Raw genomic sequence first — 18,423 nt, 5'->3', positions numbered from 1 at the left:
GGTAACCACTAAATTATTGTCTGTGTCTATGAGTTTTTGTTTCTCATTTGTTTGTCTTGTTCTTTTTGGTTTATATACCACATATCAGTGAAATCATAGGGTTCTCTGCTTTTTCTGTCTGACTTATTTCACTTAGCATTATACTCTCAAGATCCATCCATGTTGTCACAAATGCTCCTATATCATCTTTCCTTAACGCCGAATAGTATTCCATTGTGTATATGTACCACAACTTCTTTATCCATTCATCTATCGAAGGACATTTTGGTTGTTTCCATGTCTTGGCCACCGTAAACAAAGCTGCAATGAACATTGGAGTACACGTGTCTCTATAGAGAAATGCTTTTATATTTTTGGGGTAGATACCCAGGAGAGCGATTGCTGGGTCATATGGTAATTCTATTTGTAATTTTTTGAGGAACCTCCACACTGCCTTCCATAACGGCTGCACCAGTCTGCATTCCCACCAACAGTGTATGAGGGTTCCTTTTTCTCCACAGCCTCTCCAACACTTGTTACTATTTGTCTTGTTGATGAAAGCCATTCTGACTGGGGTGAGGTGATATCTCATTGGGGTTTTTATTTGCATTTCTCTGATGATTAGTGATGTTGAGCATTTTTTCATATGTCTATTTGCATTTGTATGTCCTCTTTAGAGAAATGTCTCTTCAGGTCCTCTGTCCATTTTTCAATTGGGTTGTTTGTTTTTTTGTTGTTGAGTTTCATGAGTTCCTTGTATATTTTGGATATTAGCCCCTTATCAGAGGAACTGTTTGCGAAAATCTTCTCCCATTCAGTTGGTTGCCTCATTATTTTGTCAATAGTTTCTTTTGCTGTGCAGAAGCTTTTCAGTTTCATATAATCCCATTCGTTTATTTTAGTTTTTACTTCCATTGCCTTTGGAGTCAAATTCATAAAATGCTCTTTGAACCCAAGGTCCATAAGTTTAGTACCTATGTTTTCTTCAATGCAGTTTATTGTGTCAAGTCTTATGCTTAAGTCTTTGATCCATATTGAATTAATTTTGGTACATGGTGACAGATAACAGTCCAGTTTCATTCTTTTGCACGTAGCTATCCAATTCTGCCAGCACCATTTATTGAAGAGGCTGTCTTTCCTCCATTGTATGTTTTTAGCTTCTTTGTCAAAAATTATCTGTCCATATTTATGTGGTTTTATTTCTAGGTTCTCAATTCTATTCCATTGGTCTATGTGTCTGTTTTTCCGCCAATACCAAGCTGTTTTGATTATTGTAGTCCTGTAGTACAAGCAAAAATCAGGGAGTGTGATACCTCCAGTATTGTTCTTTTTTTTTTTAATATTGCTTTGGCTATTCGGGGTCTTTTGTGGTTCCAATGAAAGCTGATGATTTTTTGTTCTATTTCTTTAAAAAATGCCATTGGGATTTTAATGGGGATTGCATTAAATTTGTATATGGCTTTGGGTAATATGGCCATTTAAACTATGTTGATTCTTCCAATCCATGAGCACGGAATGTCTTTCCATTTCTTTGTGTCTTCTTCAATTTCTTTCAAAAATGTCTTATAGTTTTCAGCATATAAATCCTTCACATCCTTGGTTAAGTTTATTCCTAGGTATTTTATTCTTTTTGCTGCAATTGCAAAAGGAATTGTTTTTTCTATCTCTTTTTCTGAGATTTCATTGTTGGTATATAGGAAAGCAATGGACTTTTGTACGTTGATTTTGTAGCTGGCAACTTTACTGTATTCATCGATTGTTTCTAACAGCTTTTTGGTGGAGTCTTTAGGGTTTTCTATATATAGCATCATGTCATCTGCAAAGAGTGACAATTTAACTTCTTCATTCCCAATTTGGATGCCTTTTATTTCTTTCTCTTGCCTGATAGAGGCTGAGCATGTCTTATGCTTGGCCGCACGCTGCGTCCCTGAGAAGACAGCGTGTACTTTGGCATGGTGAGCACAGCTGACAGGCGGCCCTCACTGCCCGCTCGTCAGGTGTACAGAGGGTCTGCTGTGTCCTTCTCTCTTACAGTCAAAAGGATGAGGTGGAGTTCGCCTGGCTCCTTCCTCAAACACTGTGTCTTCTGTGCACTGAATAGAGGTGTGGCCACTTTCTATGGGAGACGTGTTAACCCTCATTGCAGGTGGACCATTTAAAGGGGCAGGGTAGACCATGGACAGCCATGCCACGGTACCTGCACTTCCCTCCCTGTGCCTCAGTGTGAGGACTACTCCAGCTAACCCTGGGCAGCCAAGAGGATTTCCACGTCCCATCTCCTCCTGTGGAAGGGAGAAAGGAGAGTTGCCTTCTCTTTGACTATCAGGGTTGGGAGGACCAGGTGTGGGCAGTACATCCTAACTGTGGGGTAGGTGAGGCTCTGGGTGTCTTGGCTGAACCTGGAAGGCATCCATGCCTTGGGGGCACCCCTGCTGGTGGGTCACAGGCTCCCTCCCACCCCTCCAGCATTTATGTCCCCAGACTTCTCAGATCATCACATGACATCTCCACTAGATTCACCAGCTATCTCACATGCAGGCGTCTACATTAATCAGGGTTCTCCAGAGAAACAGAGGTCACTGGGGAAGCGGCCAGCTCCAAGCTTAGAGGCCCTTCCTGCTTCCAGGATGGAGTGCACTGGGCTCCCAAAGCCCCGCTGTCAGAGTTTGCCACGGGACCACAGTGGTGACACAGACCACACCCAGGTAAGAGGAGGAGGGAAGTTTCAACAACAGATGTTGAGGAGAGGGGTTCTGCTGCTCCCAGTGCAGTGCCAGGCTCTCTGAAGGCAAAGACAGCTTCCTAATCAGAGAATGGGTGAACGGAATGAATTCCAGGGAGGAGAGGAGAGAGAGAGCGGACACCATGTGCAGAGTGATAAACCCACCCCAGCTTATTTCAGATAATGTGCACATTCCCCTTCATAAGTAAATGGGGTGATACTGTATTTCCCTCAACTGAATTAGAGTGCTCTTCTTAGTACCTGGGACCGAAGGGGGACCAAAGCTTGCAAAAGCAGGCTCAAAATTATGGGAACACTGCTCAGCCAGCCATTCTTACACAAGGTTTTCCAAAAGGTACCAATTCCTGACCTTTATTTAGACTGTTCCAAATGAAGCCTTTTCTTAAAATTCCGCTGAAATGGGTCATATTATCCTGGGATTCCTTGAAATGCAAGTGGAATTTTCCACTTAGCACTTTCTATGGAGCCTTTACTAAGAGATGCAAGTGTTCACGAGGGACCTGGGACGTTGTCATTTCTCCTGCAAAGATATCAGCTGGGATGGGAGAAATGACCACCCAGGCAGCGTCTCTGGACAATCAGCAGACACCACATGGAGGCCTCTCCTCCCACAAAGCCATCCTGCCTCGTCCTTGTTGGAAAGGAAAATTGAGTGCCCTGATCATCCCTGAGCCCCTCCCCCCACCACATCCCTTCCAGGGCACAGTCCTGGTCACATGACCACATGTCCCCTTCAGGGCACAATACCAGCCTGTGTGACTATGTCTCATTGCCAGGATGATTTTGTGTGTGTGTGTGGTTGTGCTGTTGTTGCAACACAAAGCATGTCAGCCCAACAGGAGGCCAGACCACCCCCACCCACAGCTCTGCCAGGCAGTCTAGGGAATGCTGTCACCTCCCAGAGTGCAGTCCCATTTGGGACCCCCATCATTCAGAAACCCGGGAGGGTGTGGACACAGCATGTCCAGGAGCCTGCCTAGAGTGGATCTCTGAGAAAGTTCGACTGTCCACTGTGTGGCCACTGCCCTTTCCAGCCCTCGGAAGCCAGTGACGAAGGGTTTGTGTCAACTAAGTGTGCCATCGTGGCATGCCCAAACCTCTCTCGAAGATTCAAGGTACCTGTGATAGAACCAAAGCTCTGATACACTCCGCACAGTGTCAGGCTTCCTCTAACCCAACGTTTTCCAAACCTGTTTGAAAATGGATCATGTCTGTTGCCACCATCCCTTCCACTCTTGGGTGGGTTCCATCAGGAATTAGTTTGAGAAGCTGCTGCAGAGCTCTTCCCGTCCCCAGGGGCCCTGCCGCAGTCTAAAGGTGAGGCAAGCGTCCTCATTCATGGGCCCCCAGCAGACCCACAGGAGCCCTGTCAGTTGTCCCTCTTCAGACACCTGTGCATCTTCCAGACTCTTCCCACCCCCTCCTGCCCCGGCCTCTGTGCCACTGGGGAGCTTCTGTCAGGGCTGCGAGAAGAGGTGCTGGCCAGCAGGGCAGGGGGTGCTCGGTGGATTTTCTGCACCAGCCCTCTCCATTGTTGCCTTCCCAAGGTCAGAGCCCAGCCCCAGCTGGCCTTTGGAGAAGACCAGTGAGAACTGTCTGGGGCACACGGACGGCCCGTAGGCGCGGCTTTCTGATCTTGCAGAGTTCAGCCTGTGGGCCATAAATCGAGTTCCATGAGTGGGTAGTGAAGTGCCCAGCGTCTCTCAGCCCTCACCTTGCGGGGGTTTGATTCATACAGGACAACACTTCCCGAGGCATCCCCACCACGCGTGACCTTGCTGGAATTGCAAATTCTCAGTGTCACTCCAACCTCCTGAATCGGACACTTTGAGGGCAGCCAGCAATAACATGTGCTCCAGGGGAGTCTGATGCCAGCTCCAGCGTGAGAACCACTGAAATAGGGGACTGTGAGAACAGCTGGGACACCCTCTGATACCAAAGCTGGGATGGAGGGCGGGGAGGAATTCTCCAAAAGCAACAACAACTGGAAGTTTAGGGGCATTTCCCTTGAGCCCATGGCCAGCACAGGTCTCTCTGTAGGGTGGCGGATAGCCACCTGGTGTTGGATCCCTGAGGTCACTGCCCTTTCTCTGCAGCCTCTCTCCAGCAGGCCCAGGAAAGGCAGGGAGGGGCTCTGGCATACTGACACCATGCAGGATGGAGGCTTCCCTCCCTTGGGGTAGAACTGGCCTAGACCCATAGCTGAAAGGGCTAAGGTGTGTGTGCAGACAGAGGCAACAGGACATACACGCACACATACACCACAATTGTGGGGGCTGGCAAATCTGAGATATTCAGGGCAGGCTGTCGGCTGGAGACCCAGGGAAGAGCTAATGTTGCAGCCTGAGTCTGAAGGCTGTCTGGAGGCAGAAGTCCCTCTTCCTCAGGGGACCTCAGGCTTTTGCTCTTAGGGCCTTCAACTGCTTAGACAAGGCCCACCACATTAGAGAGGATAATCTGCTTTACTCAAAGTCCACTGATTTAAATGTCAATCGCATTTAAAATATACCTTCACAGCAATATCTAGACTAGTGTTTGACCAAATGTGTGGGTTCTGTGGCCCAGCCACTAACTATCCCAAGGCTTCATACAGGCATAAGCGTGGACAGCAGTTTCTGTGAATGGAAAAGACACCGTTTGAAAGACACACTGTGGGCGCTGGCCCCTTGTCGCCATGTCTGTGCTGCCCCCACCCACTTAGGGTGATGCACACAGAAGCAGATTGCAATAAAAGGATTTGGGTGCAATTTTCTCATTTGGGGGTAATCCCAGGTCAGCCAAGGAAGCATGGACAGGTGCCAATGCCGATGTGGGCACTAGATGTGGGGCTGTAGGTTACCAGCCTGTGCCGGCTCACACAGATGTGTGTCTGCTCCGGGCTCATTGTGCAGTGCTCCTGGGCTGCCTCGTGCTGGCTCCCCCGCCCCTCCCAACCTCATGCCTCTGTGAATGCCCTTCCCACATCATTCCATGTCCTAGACACAGCCACACCCAAAACCCTCCCTCCCCCCTCCCCGGAGTCCCATCCAGCTGCTGGCCCAGCTCTGAGCCTGATGTTTGGGGGTGACACCAACTCCTCCAGTGGAGTGTGGCGCCTGCAGACCCGGCATTTTGTGGCATATGAGACAGTGGAAACACTCCAGTTTATAAGAAGGAGGCAGGCAGGGGGAGCAGGGCAGGGCTGGTGCAGAGCGCAGAGGTGGTGTGGGAGGTGGCCTTCACTCACGCTGCAGGCCACCTGTCTGGTCAGGGGATGCTGTTGGGGCCATGTGTCTGCCCCCTCCCACTCACCATCTCTGGGCTCACTGGAGGCCTCTTCCTGCAGCACCTGCCTATCTGAGCGGAACTGTGGGTGTGCAGGCCTTCCTGATTCTCGCAGGGCGGGCGGAAGGGGACGGGTGGGGGTGACCTAGAGCAGCTCTCAACCAAAGACGAACAGGACTTGGTGGATGACTGCCCCTCCCCGCGGGCAGGGCCTTCACCACCTCCCAGAGGCCCCAGAGCCCTTGCACCTCTCTGCCCAGGCTGGTTCCCCTCTGTGTGCTGGCTTCGTGTTCCGCACTCTGTTCTCACAGCGCCTTCCCATCGGTGGGGGCTCATGCTGCCAGGAAGCAGGAAGCAGAGAGAATGGTGCCTCTCCTCACGGCCACCAAATCTAAGCCCAGAGCAGGGCAGCAGATGCAGAGGTCTCTGGGCAGGCTGCGGCTCTATGCCCCTCGTCCTTTCCTGTTTTTAAAAAATGAAAACAAGTTTATTTTCTTTGATAGTTAACAGAATAGATAAAAATCGAGGACTCAATTCAAATTATGACCTCTTAGAAAATATTGTATGAATTGAGTGTTTTTTTAAAGTTGTTCTGACAAAATTGTATAATAGCAAAATTCATTTTGCCTTGAACTTTTGCAACATTGTCATAAACTGTCTCCTTTCTCTCTCTCTCTCTCTCTCTCTCTCTCTCTCTCTCTCTCTCTCTCTCTCTCTTTCAAAATTATTCGAATAATTTTGGGCCTGATTTTGCAAGTTCTGACCCCCCTTCAGTCCCAGGTCCCCATTTACTTATGAAGGGGAATGTGCACATTACCTGAGATGAGCCGGGGTGAGTTTATCACTCTGCACGTGTGCCCTCTCTGTCCCTCTCTCTCTCCTCTCCTCCCTGGAATTCATTCCGTTCACCCATTCTCTTATTAGGAAGCTGTCTTGTGCCTTCAGAGAGCCTGGCTCTGGCTTGGGAGCAGCAGAACCCCTCTCCTCATCATCTGTTGTTGAAACTTCCCTCCTCCTCTTTCCTGGGTGTGGTCTGTGTCACCACTGGTTCCTGAGCCCACGAAGCATGGACCCCTCTGTTTGTGTGGAGGGCATGGGCCCTTTCCTACCGGGAGTGAAGGGAAGCGGACACTTCCCTTCATTCATCCAGTCCCTTTCTCTCAGGGACAGTGTCTGGGGATGTAACGTAGGGCTGTGTGAGGGACAAAGGCTGAGCAGGTTGTCTTTGCGATGGAGGCACTACCCCCTGTCTCCCTGGGGACAGTGTCTTGGGGTGGCCTGTGCCAGACCTTGGGAGAGGTTGGCCATAGCAGCAGCAGAGGCCAATTCAAAAAGTGCTGAGCGTCGTGGTCAGCAGAGCTGGCTGGATCTGGATGGGGGAGAAGATGACGGAGCAGCGGGGGGTGCACCCCAGGCCCGGGGTGGTATGTGGCCTTAATTCACCTGATAGGGTCATCACCGTCTTCTTTATTTGTTCTTACCTCTTGGGCCGGCACTCACGGTCTGCCTATGGGGCCTGAGACTCCAGAGTGTGGGTGATGGTGGCAGGAGGCTGGTACTGGCTAAGTAGATTATCCTGGGGAAGAGGGGTTGCCTCGACAGATCCACGACAATGGGAGGATCATCTCCCAGAAGCTTCCTAACAGAGCGACCGCAGTCCTGTCAGCCAGAAACTGCATCCCTGTTACAGACTTTTCTGGCAAAATGGAAATATACCCTCCAGGCTCCCTTGTGGACTATTTTTAAAAAACAGTATTAATGTTTAATGTGATCCTGGGGAACTAATAATAATCTCCTGTCTATCCAAAATATCAGGGGAGGAATATGAACGTAACATACCTAAGAACTTTCTCCAGCAGAAACAGCATCCGTCTGACCCATTACTGTGAGCTAGTCTGCTGTGACGGCCCCAACAGCTCCCTGCAGAGAACTCATTAACCGCAAACAGTAAAATCATACCTTCATGTTGGAGAAATCTGGCAGATTCCACCTTGATCAGAAGGCCACCGATACAGGACCAGGATTAAGGGCAGACAATCAGAGACGCGCTGACACCTGCTCTGTGAGGGTGCCACGTCACAGCCAAGCCCCCTGCATCCCCTGAATCCAGTTGTGAGGGGACAGCAGACAGAGCCAGGTCTCAGGACAGTCAACACATAGAGGGCCTGAGCTCTTAAGATGTCGATGTCACTACACAGACTTGGGGACGGTTTCAGACTAAAGGAGGCTGAAGAGACGTGACAAGTGGATGTGCCACCGTCTAGGGCTTCCTGTGCCATAAAGGTCATTATTGGACCAGGCGACAGATTTGTGATATGATCTATAGCTTACATTACAGCTACAGGTCTGTCAAAGTCAATTGCCTGAATTTGATGCTTTTACTATGGTTTATGGATTTAGGAGAACATTCTCGTTTTCAGGAAATATGTGCTGAAGTATACACGAGGCAGCAGGCCTGAGGCTCATGGTCAAATGATTCAGAAAAAAAAAATATTGGGGGAAGAGAGGAAAAAAATAAAACAAATATGGTGAGACAGAGGATCTGGGTGAAGCATACGTGCTGTTCTCACAACTTTCCTATTTCTGAAGTTTTGTCAAAATTAAACATTTTAAAAGACCTCCAAAGCATAGTGACTGAAGACAGAAGCTCACCCCACAATAGCAGCCTGGGCCTACACTCAGTGGGGCGGCTGGGGCTCACATGGTCAAGTGGGGACCCCGTCCTGTGCCCGACAGCCTCCCTCCTGCTTGCGTAGTTCACTGCCGCAACTGCAAGGAGGCAGAAAACGGAAGTTGGTAGAAGGTGACTCCTGACTGAGCAACAGATGTGGAAGTTCGCACTGCACTGGCCCGTACTGGATCCAGTGACCGAGGAGGAATGCAGTGTCTAGCCCAGAGACCCCGTGCAACAAGAGAGTGGACTTGAGGGGACTAGCAGCCCGTCACCTCGCTCTCTTTTGAATTCAGAGGTCGTTTGGCAAATGGCACTGAGTCCAGGTGGTGGCTTCCCCTGGGCGCTTCAAACATCCCAAACCTGACTTGTGGGGTACTGTCCATATCCAAAGGTGGCAGTATTTTGGAGAACATTGCCAAGTTTAAATTTGCTTACGAGTGTGTAAGAAAAAATAACCTATCTACTTCCTATCATGTAGCTGAGTAGTCAAAATACCACAGGACATGGGGAGACCCAGAGCATTCCTTAATTGAAAGGAAAGCAGGGGTATGAGCCACCTGGAGGCCCCATGTGTGCCTGAGCGCTTAAAGGGGATGTGTCTCAGGGTCGCTGCTTAGCGGGGAGCCCAGTTCCTGTCCCGTGTGGTATGGAGGCAGAACATGAGGTTTGCATGAGGTCAGGCAGAGGGAGACCAGAACCCCAGCTCCTTCATTAGCTGTGTGACCTTGGGCATGTCATGAGTCTCCTTGAAATTCAGTTTTCCCATCTATAAAGTGGGCAGGAGTGTTACAGCTGACATAATGTTTCCGGTGGTTGCTTCTGTTCTCCCCGTTGTTGGCAGTTTCTACTGCATGTCTCTGCCAGTAGCAAACCCTACAGAAGCATCCTCTAGACCTGCCTGACTTTTCAGGTGTTGCCCACTGATGGCCACCAGGGGCTGCTGCTTCCTTGTATTAACATTAGTGTGGGACCATGTATTGACAATAATGTGGGCTCCTTAGAAACACGGAAGGCTTCAGATAGAGGCAACTTAAGAGCGCGAAGCTATATTTTCTTTGACCACTAGATGGCACCCTGCAATCATGATATCTGGGACAGGCACCATTCGAGGCTCCTATGGATAGTCAAACATTTTTTTGAAATCTTTTCACTTAGATGATCTCCTTATTCTTGTGGATCAAATGGTTTGCCCGAATGGCTCTAGAAAAGGTTTTACAGAGACGTTGTCTCACCCCTCTTGGTGATGAGCAGGAGCTCCAGAGCCAGGCATTTTGGGTTCAAATCCCAGCTTTTCCACCTCCTGGCTGTGTGACCTGGGGCATGTTGCTTCACCTCTCTGTGCCCAAGTTTCCTCATCTGGAAGTGGTGATAAGAGTACCTACTTGTCAAGGTCATTATGAGGATTAAATGATGTTTGTAAAGTGCTTGGAATAGTGCCTGGCACATACCAAACCCTGTAAAAGTCTGGTAAATAAAATCATAATGCCGATATCACTAATCATAGTATACTCAGGGCTTGCCCCACTCTTTTCAAATGGGTGAAATTTGATACTGGAAAACTGAATTGCACTTGCAAGAGTCACAAACATAGGTGGGGCCTACTTAAAGATTTTGAATTTGTAGAATTCCTAATGTATTATGTAAACAATGGAAATTATTTTCATAATTTATAGCTGTAATTCACTTCAGAAAAGTAGGCATATTTGCTAAAAACAGAGCAGAAGTATTTTATCCATTGCTACTTACTAAAATGTACATCTTGATGAACCGCACGTTTGTGGAAAGGTGCGTCCCAGTTGTCTGGTTCCTGGCCCCTCCTTCGTGTCTCTAGTGTGTCCTTCCAGAGTTGACCTCTGAGGGCAATATAACCATTTCACTCAGCTGGGAACAGGCGAGTGTCACAGGAGGATGAGTAGTGCAGGAGTCAAAGGTCATGCTCGGATCTCTCTCTCGCTTCTGGTAGCTCAGCCCCACAGATGTCTGGCTTCTTGATCTGTTACCATATGGTCGAAAATTGCTGAGCACAATGCCTGAGGTGGGAGTCGGGTGGATGAGGTCTGGTGCTAAGGTTATTGTCTATGAGAAGTTGGAATTTGTATTATGTAAAATCAAATTGCAGAATGTTTAATTGCAGAAAAATGTAGCAAAGAAAATGAAAAACCATCTGAAATCTCACTGCTTCAGGATATAACCATCGTTCCTACTTGGATATTTGGTACAGTGATAGTCACGTGCACTAGATGTTTTTGCACAATTAGAATCACATGAGTTGATATCTTGCTTTTCTACATTGTGTCTGAGGCTCTACCATGCCAGGAAAAACTCTTCAAAACATTTTTTTATGGTATCATAATGTTTTGTTTATGGCTACACAGATGATTTAACACTCGTCCCTTATTGTGGCTTCTGCTTTTCACTATTAGAAGAACTATTGCAATAAACATTTCCTTGCAATATGCATTTTTGAATGCACATCTTTAGGAGAACTTAAGAAAGTAGATTTAATGTGTTAGCAAGCATGGACTCTTACCTTACACTTTCAATCATGCGTTAACTTTTTGCTCAAGGTCAAAATTAAGTAAGCAACAAAACCTAGCTTTTTGCCCTGTTCTGCCAACTGTAATTTCCTATCATACTGCCTTTTCTGGATCTTTACATGCTTGCTTTAAATTGTCTTTCAGAACATAAAGTAGAGCTTTCAATCAGGAAATTCTATTAATCTATTATGTTCTATATAATAGAATGTTTTCAGAAAGGCGACCACCGTATCTCAGCATACTGTATGCTAGAAAAGGAACTTTACCCCTAACTCAAATGCGTACAAGGGCAAGGCAGTGGCTAAATGTGCCAGCAGGTCTAATGTGACCTTTGGGACATGTCTAAGGTGACAGGGGAAGTGCATGCCACCCACTCCCACTTACATAAACAAACAAGTCAGACCTGAATTTGTACGTTGTGTTAGAACACTGCCTACCAAACAAAACCTGAATGAGGCCAAACGGTGACCAGGAGTGACCTTTAGAAACTCCCTATGAGGTTCATGGAGGGCAAAGGGCAGATATTCATTTCATAAGGGGGAAATCGAGGCTCCGAAAACGGGCTCACGACCAAGCTGGAACGACAGCACATCTGTGTCTTCTCATGAGTTTTCAACTACAGTGAGAGCTGCTGGCTACTGCCTATAGCTATGCCATGTGTCACAGTCATTTGTGACTTGGGACTGAGAAAGGGCCACGTACATGAATGATTTGCTCTCACCCCATTTCAGGGACCCTTTCAGGGACCCTTTCACATGGTACACAATTGCTCCCCCAAGAATCACTGCTCCTTCTAGAAAGCCCCCCTCCCCCAGCTGGGGACTGACCATGGAGATCCGGCGAGTGCTATATGGGGATTTCCCTTTTCAGTTTCCTGCTTCCTGTCTCAGCTGGGATCTAAAGGCTCCCCATCTACAGACCTCACATTTCACGGGGTGGGGACATGGCCGTGCACAGGGGGTGGTGCTGTAGTGTGCCTGTTAAGTGCTGGGACACATCTGAGATGACCTTGCAGGTTTTAAAAATTAAGTGTATGTATTGCACAAAGATTTGGTTTCTTTTCTTAGTTAATGTATTATTGTCACCAACTTATTGCTGTCCCCTTCACGCCATCCATGAGTTTTTGGGGAAAAACAAACGCTCTTTTTGAAATCCAAGGAGGCCTGTCCTGCCGGAGAAGGGGCCGCTGAAGGGGTGGGGGTGAGGGAGTGAGAGCAACTCCCCAGCCATTTGGAAAGGGGCCAACCCAAACTGCTCCCAGAGTCCTGTGCCAACACAGGAGACCCGTCCTGCAGAATCTGGGACACAAATAATGCTTGCCCTATTTGAGCTCGTCTTGTAAGAACCTGGCCCCTTTATTTTGCTTTTCAAACTTCAGTTTCTTTTTAAAGATTGCAAATGTAAAGGCCTGCAGGGGACAAGCAGGTCATGCAAATGAACGAAGCAGCGGGGGTCCTCATGAGGGTGAGAAGGGGACAGTGGTGAACTGGAGAGCAGTGCCCATCTGGGGTCCCAGTGCCTCCCCTTCAGCTGACGGTTACTATGGTGTATCTGGGTGGTGGTGACTGCAGGCATAGTGGGGGCCAAATCTCATTTTCCAAAAGAAGCTGGAATTCCAGAGTTTTATGCGAAAGTTGCTGGTTTTTAAATGTGGCAATGATTTGGACTTTTCCTAAGACACCCCATCAGCCAAAGGACTCTGCCTGCAGGCAGTATGGAGTTCTGAGCAGTCCGTGGCCTGCAGCCTGTAGTGGGGCTACAGTCACAGGGGAATGAACAGGCTATTTAAAGACAGTGTGAGTGCACTCTCCAAAAGCAAATGATTTGAGAAATTGCAATAGTGGCTATCTCATAAAGCTGACTATTTGCTTAAAGCCCATTTCTTTCCATACCCAAATCAACAGACTCTGCCAACATTTCAGTCAGGCAATGAGGGTGACCAAGAAGTGCATTTCCAATAATGTGTTAATAAAATGGTTATACTGTGAACATTTCCAAAGGCTTTTAAAAACAGAGCATCTCTAAGGGTGTCTCTTTAATAAAGTCACCATCACCTGCACTGTTAAGGGAATGTTTAGGGGTGCAGTCATGGGGAGCTTGGGTGACCTTACAGCCTTCGCGGACCTGGGGCTGCAGCAGGCTAGACACTGGCTGAATGCAGTTTGGGAGCATAGTGGCATCACAGCCGGATAAGTGAGCCACCTGCTGTCAGCTACGTCTTCTATTGCAGGGTAGGGCTGGAGGGCATCTGAAGGTAACCTGGAATGGGGTGCAGCCTCACCCACTGCCTTCCTGTAGTGTGATGGGAATTGGGCTGTCCCAGACCCAGCAGCTTCTGCATTTGTCTAAACTGCGGGGTGGGAGGGGTGGGGGGTCTGGTGGAGGGCCAACTTTGCCTCTGGATAAAATGTTTCTTTCCTTCCTAATTGAGATGAGGGCTTTGGGGCCATTCAGACTGACTTAACAAACCCATGTGAAGTCATATCCTATGTCAGAAAGGCGGTTTTCCTGAAATAGAATACCTTAAAAATCTAAGCAAAGTAGAAAAGCCCCAGGAGGTTGTCAATCAGGCCTCTTCCTCAGGGCTGGCTTAGTACCAAGTGGAAATGCTGTCCCCCTCCCCACTCAGGCCTGTCCAGTGGCCTACTCTGTCTGGGAGCAGGGGGATGAGGCCTGTTGTGAAGGCAGATTTCTAGTGTTATAAATGGGGGTGGGGGGGCTAAGATGTCAAATAAGTCTTATTTGCAATATTTCCTGGGGACCCAGAATGAATACATTTTAAGAAATGTTTACTTCTTTAAAAAAAACAATACTTAAGTCTCAATCACTTAAAACTAAACAGATTTTATCCAATCAAGGCACCATCATTTTATATATAATCCAGAAAGAAAGGAAACAATAGCAAATAAATTATGCCATCTGGCTCCCGCGATAAGACACCTTGGGTTTCAGGAATGTTGGGTGAGCAAACACGCGCTACTTGGACTCCAGGAGGTGGCCTTGACTTTGCATCTGTCTTCTGCCAGCAAACCACCGGGGGGCGCCAGCCGCCAGCTCAGTCGGTTAGTTTTCTTCATTGTGTCCCGTGTTGACCCAAGCCCGGGCTTCCAGGAACCCCCCGCCCGCCCACGGTCCTGCCCGGTCCCCAAGCCCTCGACCAGAACAGGGAGGTCAGTGAAGTGCATCCCAGCGCGTGTGTCAGTGTAGCGCAGAGAGATGCAGATGCCAAAAGGGGGCGAACCATCTGAAAGTGCCCGCTTGTAGGTCCAAAATGGTCACAGCCTAGCAATTCCTACTAAACTCTCTCAAGGGCTCTTCCACTTTTATTATTCTATTACTGGAAAACAACCTTTATATATACACATTTAAATAATATAAAAAATTCAAAATAGCATAAGAAATATGGGCTCTTCCTCCGTGTTTTGTGCCCACCTTCTCCCCTTCCCACCTTCTCCACCTACTTCCATCAATGGGTAGCTTGGATGGTGCTCAGCGGACCCTGTCAGGGCCACCCCGCGACTGGAGAGCTGGAGGTCAACCCGCAGAGGCCCCGGGAAATCAGGGGTTGAGGGTGGGGGTGGGGGAGAGGGCTGGTCAGGACCTTTCTGCCCGGCCGGGAGGTGGCGCCCCAAGCTCGGGGGCACTGGAGCCGCGCGGTCTCGGCGGAGCGCACCTGGCTGCCTGGAGAGTCCAGCAGCCTGGTGTTTTCTTCATCTTCGGCGGCTGCCGGGTCTGCCTGCCAGGACCTGGTGGGGCCGAATTACACGTAGATGGGCCGCGGGCTGCAGAGGGACGCGCACCGAGGGGCGCAGAAGCAGCACACGGCCCCGTCCCCCAAGGGCCGGGCAGCGCGGAGACCCCCACGCGCGGCGCCGCTCTGCCCATCCCGCCGCGGCAGGTGGGCAGTGTCGCTATGAAGAGAAAGACTCGATTGTCTCTTCTGCAAACAGCCACACGCCAGACCTCTGCTATTGTGCGCCCTCCATAGAAATGCAAACGAGCCGCGTGCGCCGGCCCCAATCTGCTCGCGCGCCGGGCGCCCCGCAGCGCTGTGCTGCGGGCGGGGAGCTGGGCTCCGACCCTGCAGCGCGGTCGCAGCGGGGCTTTGAGCGTGCACCGAGGCTTCGCCGGCGCGCTCGGGGCCTAAGTGTCAGCGGCAATGGGCTGCGCCCAGACCTTTTGCACGCTTAAAGCCGGCGCTGCGAGGTTTTACTAAGTTCCGGTTTCAAAACAGCAGTCTCTTGAAGGCCAAATTAAAAGGAAAGACAAAAATAGAAAAGAAACAGCAAAAATAAAGTGAATGTAAAATACATTTTTTACGTTCCCCCAAGGCGCATTTCACAAATTGTAGCGACCGATTAGCAAGTGAGGTTGTTTATTTGTTTGTTTTAATCGCTTTTTCCTTTTAAGGACTTTCAAACCACCAAAAAACGGAGATGAAATCTGCAGGCTCCAGTCTGCCTAGTAACACCCCGACAAAAGCGGCAGATTTGAGGCATTGTCATCCCCCGCAGCCCTCCCCACGTGGCCTTCTGGCACGAGTCCCCGGCCGCCGCCTCATTTGCATCAGAAAGCCGGCGCTGGCCAATGGGCTCGCAGCTTCGCGCCAGCTGGCGGCGCCTCGGCCCTGGGCTATATAAGGGCGCGCGCCGCAGCTCGGTGCACTCGCTGGCGGAGGCGCGCCGGTACCAGCTGCAGGCTTCCTCCGCCGTCCTCGTCTCCTGTTGGGCCGCGTCGCCTGCTCCTCTTGTGGATAACTTGCCGCTTGCCTTACCGCACCATGACTTTGGAAGAAGTCCGCTGTCAGGACACGGTTCCTGAAAGCACAGCCAGGTGGGTGGGCACCGGGTGCCGGACGTGCCGGGGCGCCGGGAAGCTCGCTGTGCCCTCGCCACGGTTGGTCGGGCGAGAGCCTTAAGAGCCCGCCGGGGTGGGACCCCGCTGGCTGGAGAGTCGGGCGGGGGTACGTCAGCGGGGCTGGGCACCACGCCGCGCTCTGGGTAGTCCTCCTCACGGCGCTGTTGTGTCCGCAGGATGCAGGGCGCCGGGAAAGCGCTGCACGAGCTGCTGCTGTCCGCGCAGCGCCAGCGCTGTCTCACCGCCGGCGTCTACGAGTCCGCCAAAGTCCTGAACGTGTGAGTATTAACGCGGCTGGGATGAGGCGACCGAGGGCTGGGGGAGCGGCAGGAAGACCTGGGAGGCGACATCGGGGGCACCCCCAGGTCAGTGGCGCCCTGACCTCGTCACCGCCCCCTCCGCGCGCAGGGACCCCGACAACGTGACCTTCTGCGTGCTGGCAGCGGACGAGGAGGACGAGGGCGACATCGCGCTGCAGATCCACTTCACGCTGATCCAGGCGTTCTGCTGCGAGAACGACATCGACATCGTGCGTGTGGGCGATGTGCAGCGCCTGGCGGCCATCGTGGGCGCCGGCGACGAGGCGGGCGCCCCGGGAGACCTGCACTGCATCCTCATTTCGGTGAGTGCACTCCTCCCCGTGTCGCCCCCGCCCGGGCTAGCGGCCTGTCGCCAGCGAGGCTGACCTCTGCGCTCTCCCTCCCCGCAGAACCCCAATGAGGACGCGTGGAAGGACCCCGCTTTGGAGAAGCTCAGCCTGTTTTGCGAGGAGAGCCGCAGTGTCAACGACTGGGTTCCCAGTATTACCCTCCCTGAGTGACAGCCCCGTGGGGGGTCCTTGGTCTGATCGACGTGGAGACGCCCCGGGGCGCCTAGCGCGGGGCTGGCTCTGTGGATGCGCTCTCGGAGGGCGCCGGAGTTTGGCGTGGAGACTGGCAGGCGGGGTCGCGTGGAGAGAGCGGCGAGGAGGCGCGGCTCCCTTCGACCAGGGGGCCTGGCGGCGGCAGGGGCAGGCTGGCCCCGAGCCGAGGACTCTACAAGTGTGGGGCGCGGCTGCTGGCCCTGGAAGGCCGGAGGCGGGACGTCGGCCCCGGGGCCGGGAAGGACGGACTGGCTGGGCAGGCGTGACTCAGCAGCCTGAACTGTGGGCAGGAAGCAGAGGAAAGGCGAGGCCAGGCGGCCTGGACTTATACAATTACGGGAGCTCTGACGGACCTAGCAGTCTGCACTGCTGTTTCAAAACGGACCTGGCAGTGCTTCGTTTTCTAAAGGATTCTGCTGCTGCAGTTTTGAATTTTGCAATAAACTTAACTGAAACATACTTATTTTCTTTATTGAGGGTTGGGGGGTCCTTTCTGAGGGGGTGGTGGTCAGCAGGGTTGCAGATGAGTGCTGCAACTCATGGAACTCGGTGGCACCTGTTCCATCCTCCTGTCTGGGCTGAATTGCAGGCTCACGGGGCACTGGAAGTGGGGGAGGAGGTGCTGGCAGGGAGTTACGCAGGACTTGAGACTTGCTCCTATTTTTCTCCTTTTACGAAGATTTTTAAACTAGCAAGACCGGAGCATACTTGAGATAAGACATCAGTGCAGCAGCTAAAGGCTGGCCATCCAACCTGATAACAGCAGCTTCCCCCGCTTCCCCCTCCTCTCCTGGCCCCCTCCCTTTCGACAGCTGCTTATCGGAACAGCTTGCAGGAAGGAGGCAGGCAGCCTTCCTGCACAATGAGCATTGCCTTGTACAGGCGCTGCCTTTTGTGGTCCCTGAGGATGGCAGCAGACTGCTCTAAGGATCATTCTCCTTTTAAAGGAATGGCGCTTACAGCAATGTCACCTAAGTATTAACATCTGTGACCATGAAGACTGCACTTAAACATGAGTCATCATTTTGTCATGGCTGTGATAGAAATTAAAAGATCTGAGCAAAAATAGGAAGGCAGCATCTACACAAATAGGTGTGAGCAATTGTCATCTGCTGTCTACTATTCTAAGCGTTCTCAGCCCACATCACAGGGGACTGCTGCTATTCACAATCCCGTTTAGAGACTTATAGAAGAAACATAATTTAAATCTTCTTAGCAAAGGCTTTCTTTAAGAAGAATCTAGGGGGGAAATGTCCCGAGTGAATCAATCGTTTTTATTAGACCAATATGTGTTGCTTTTACTCCTGTCTGACGTTTTAGCAGCTTTCAAATACACATGGGACTGGCATGCTGTTCAACAAGCTGCCCAGCGGTCCACCTAGCCTTCTGGGCAGGGATGGTGTGCTGTTTCTCTAAAAAGGAAATTTTACTGATTTGTCAGCAGTCCCAGGGGCCTGCTTCGCCTTGTTGGTCACCACTTTTTAAATTCTCTCCAAATCATGGAAGC

At 50.5% G+C, this 18,423-nt stretch overlaps 1 protein-coding gene across 1 annotated transcript; it reads left to right on the top strand.

Moving 5' to 3' along the window:
• Positions 1–15,864: 15,864 nt before the first annotated feature.
• On the top strand, positions 15,865–17,374 carry GADD45G (growth arrest and DNA damage inducible gamma). The gene is made up of 4 exons (XM_081066901.1): positions 15,865–16,030; positions 16,231–16,332; positions 16,463–16,676; positions 16,764–17,374. The coding sequence occupies exons 1-4, from the start codon at positions 15,978–15,980 to the stop codon at positions 16,872–16,874; spliced, it is 480 nt and encodes a 159-aa protein (XP_080923027.1). The 5' UTR covers positions 15,865–15,977; the 3' UTR covers positions 16,875–17,374.
• Positions 17,375–18,423: the final 1,049 nt, after the last annotated feature.

Source organism: Rhinolophus hipposideros (assembly GCF_964194185.1).
Source record: "Rhinolophus hipposideros genome assembly, chromosome: 11".
In the NCBI taxonomy this organism is placed as follows: Eukaryota; Metazoa; Chordata; class Mammalia; order Chiroptera; family Rhinolophidae; genus Rhinolophus; species Rhinolophus hipposideros.
The sequence above is the reverse complement of the archived record's forward strand: the minus strand, read 5'-3'. Positions and strand labels throughout refer to the sequence as shown.

Bases quoted from the DNA above. Each gene is read 5' to 3' on its own strand.
- GADD45G (XM_081066901.1), top strand. From the start codon at position 15,978: ATGACTTTGGAAGAAGTCCGCTGTCAGGACACGGTTCCTGAAAGCACA. The intron at 16,031-16,230 runs GTGGGTGGGCAC...TTGTGTCCGCAG, and splicing joins GTTCCTGAAAGCACAGCCAG to GATGCAGGGCGCCGGGAAAG. The intron at 16,333-16,462 runs GTGAGTATTAAC...CTCCGCGCGCAG, and splicing joins TCCGCCAAAGTCCTGAACGT to GGACCCCGACAACGTGACCT.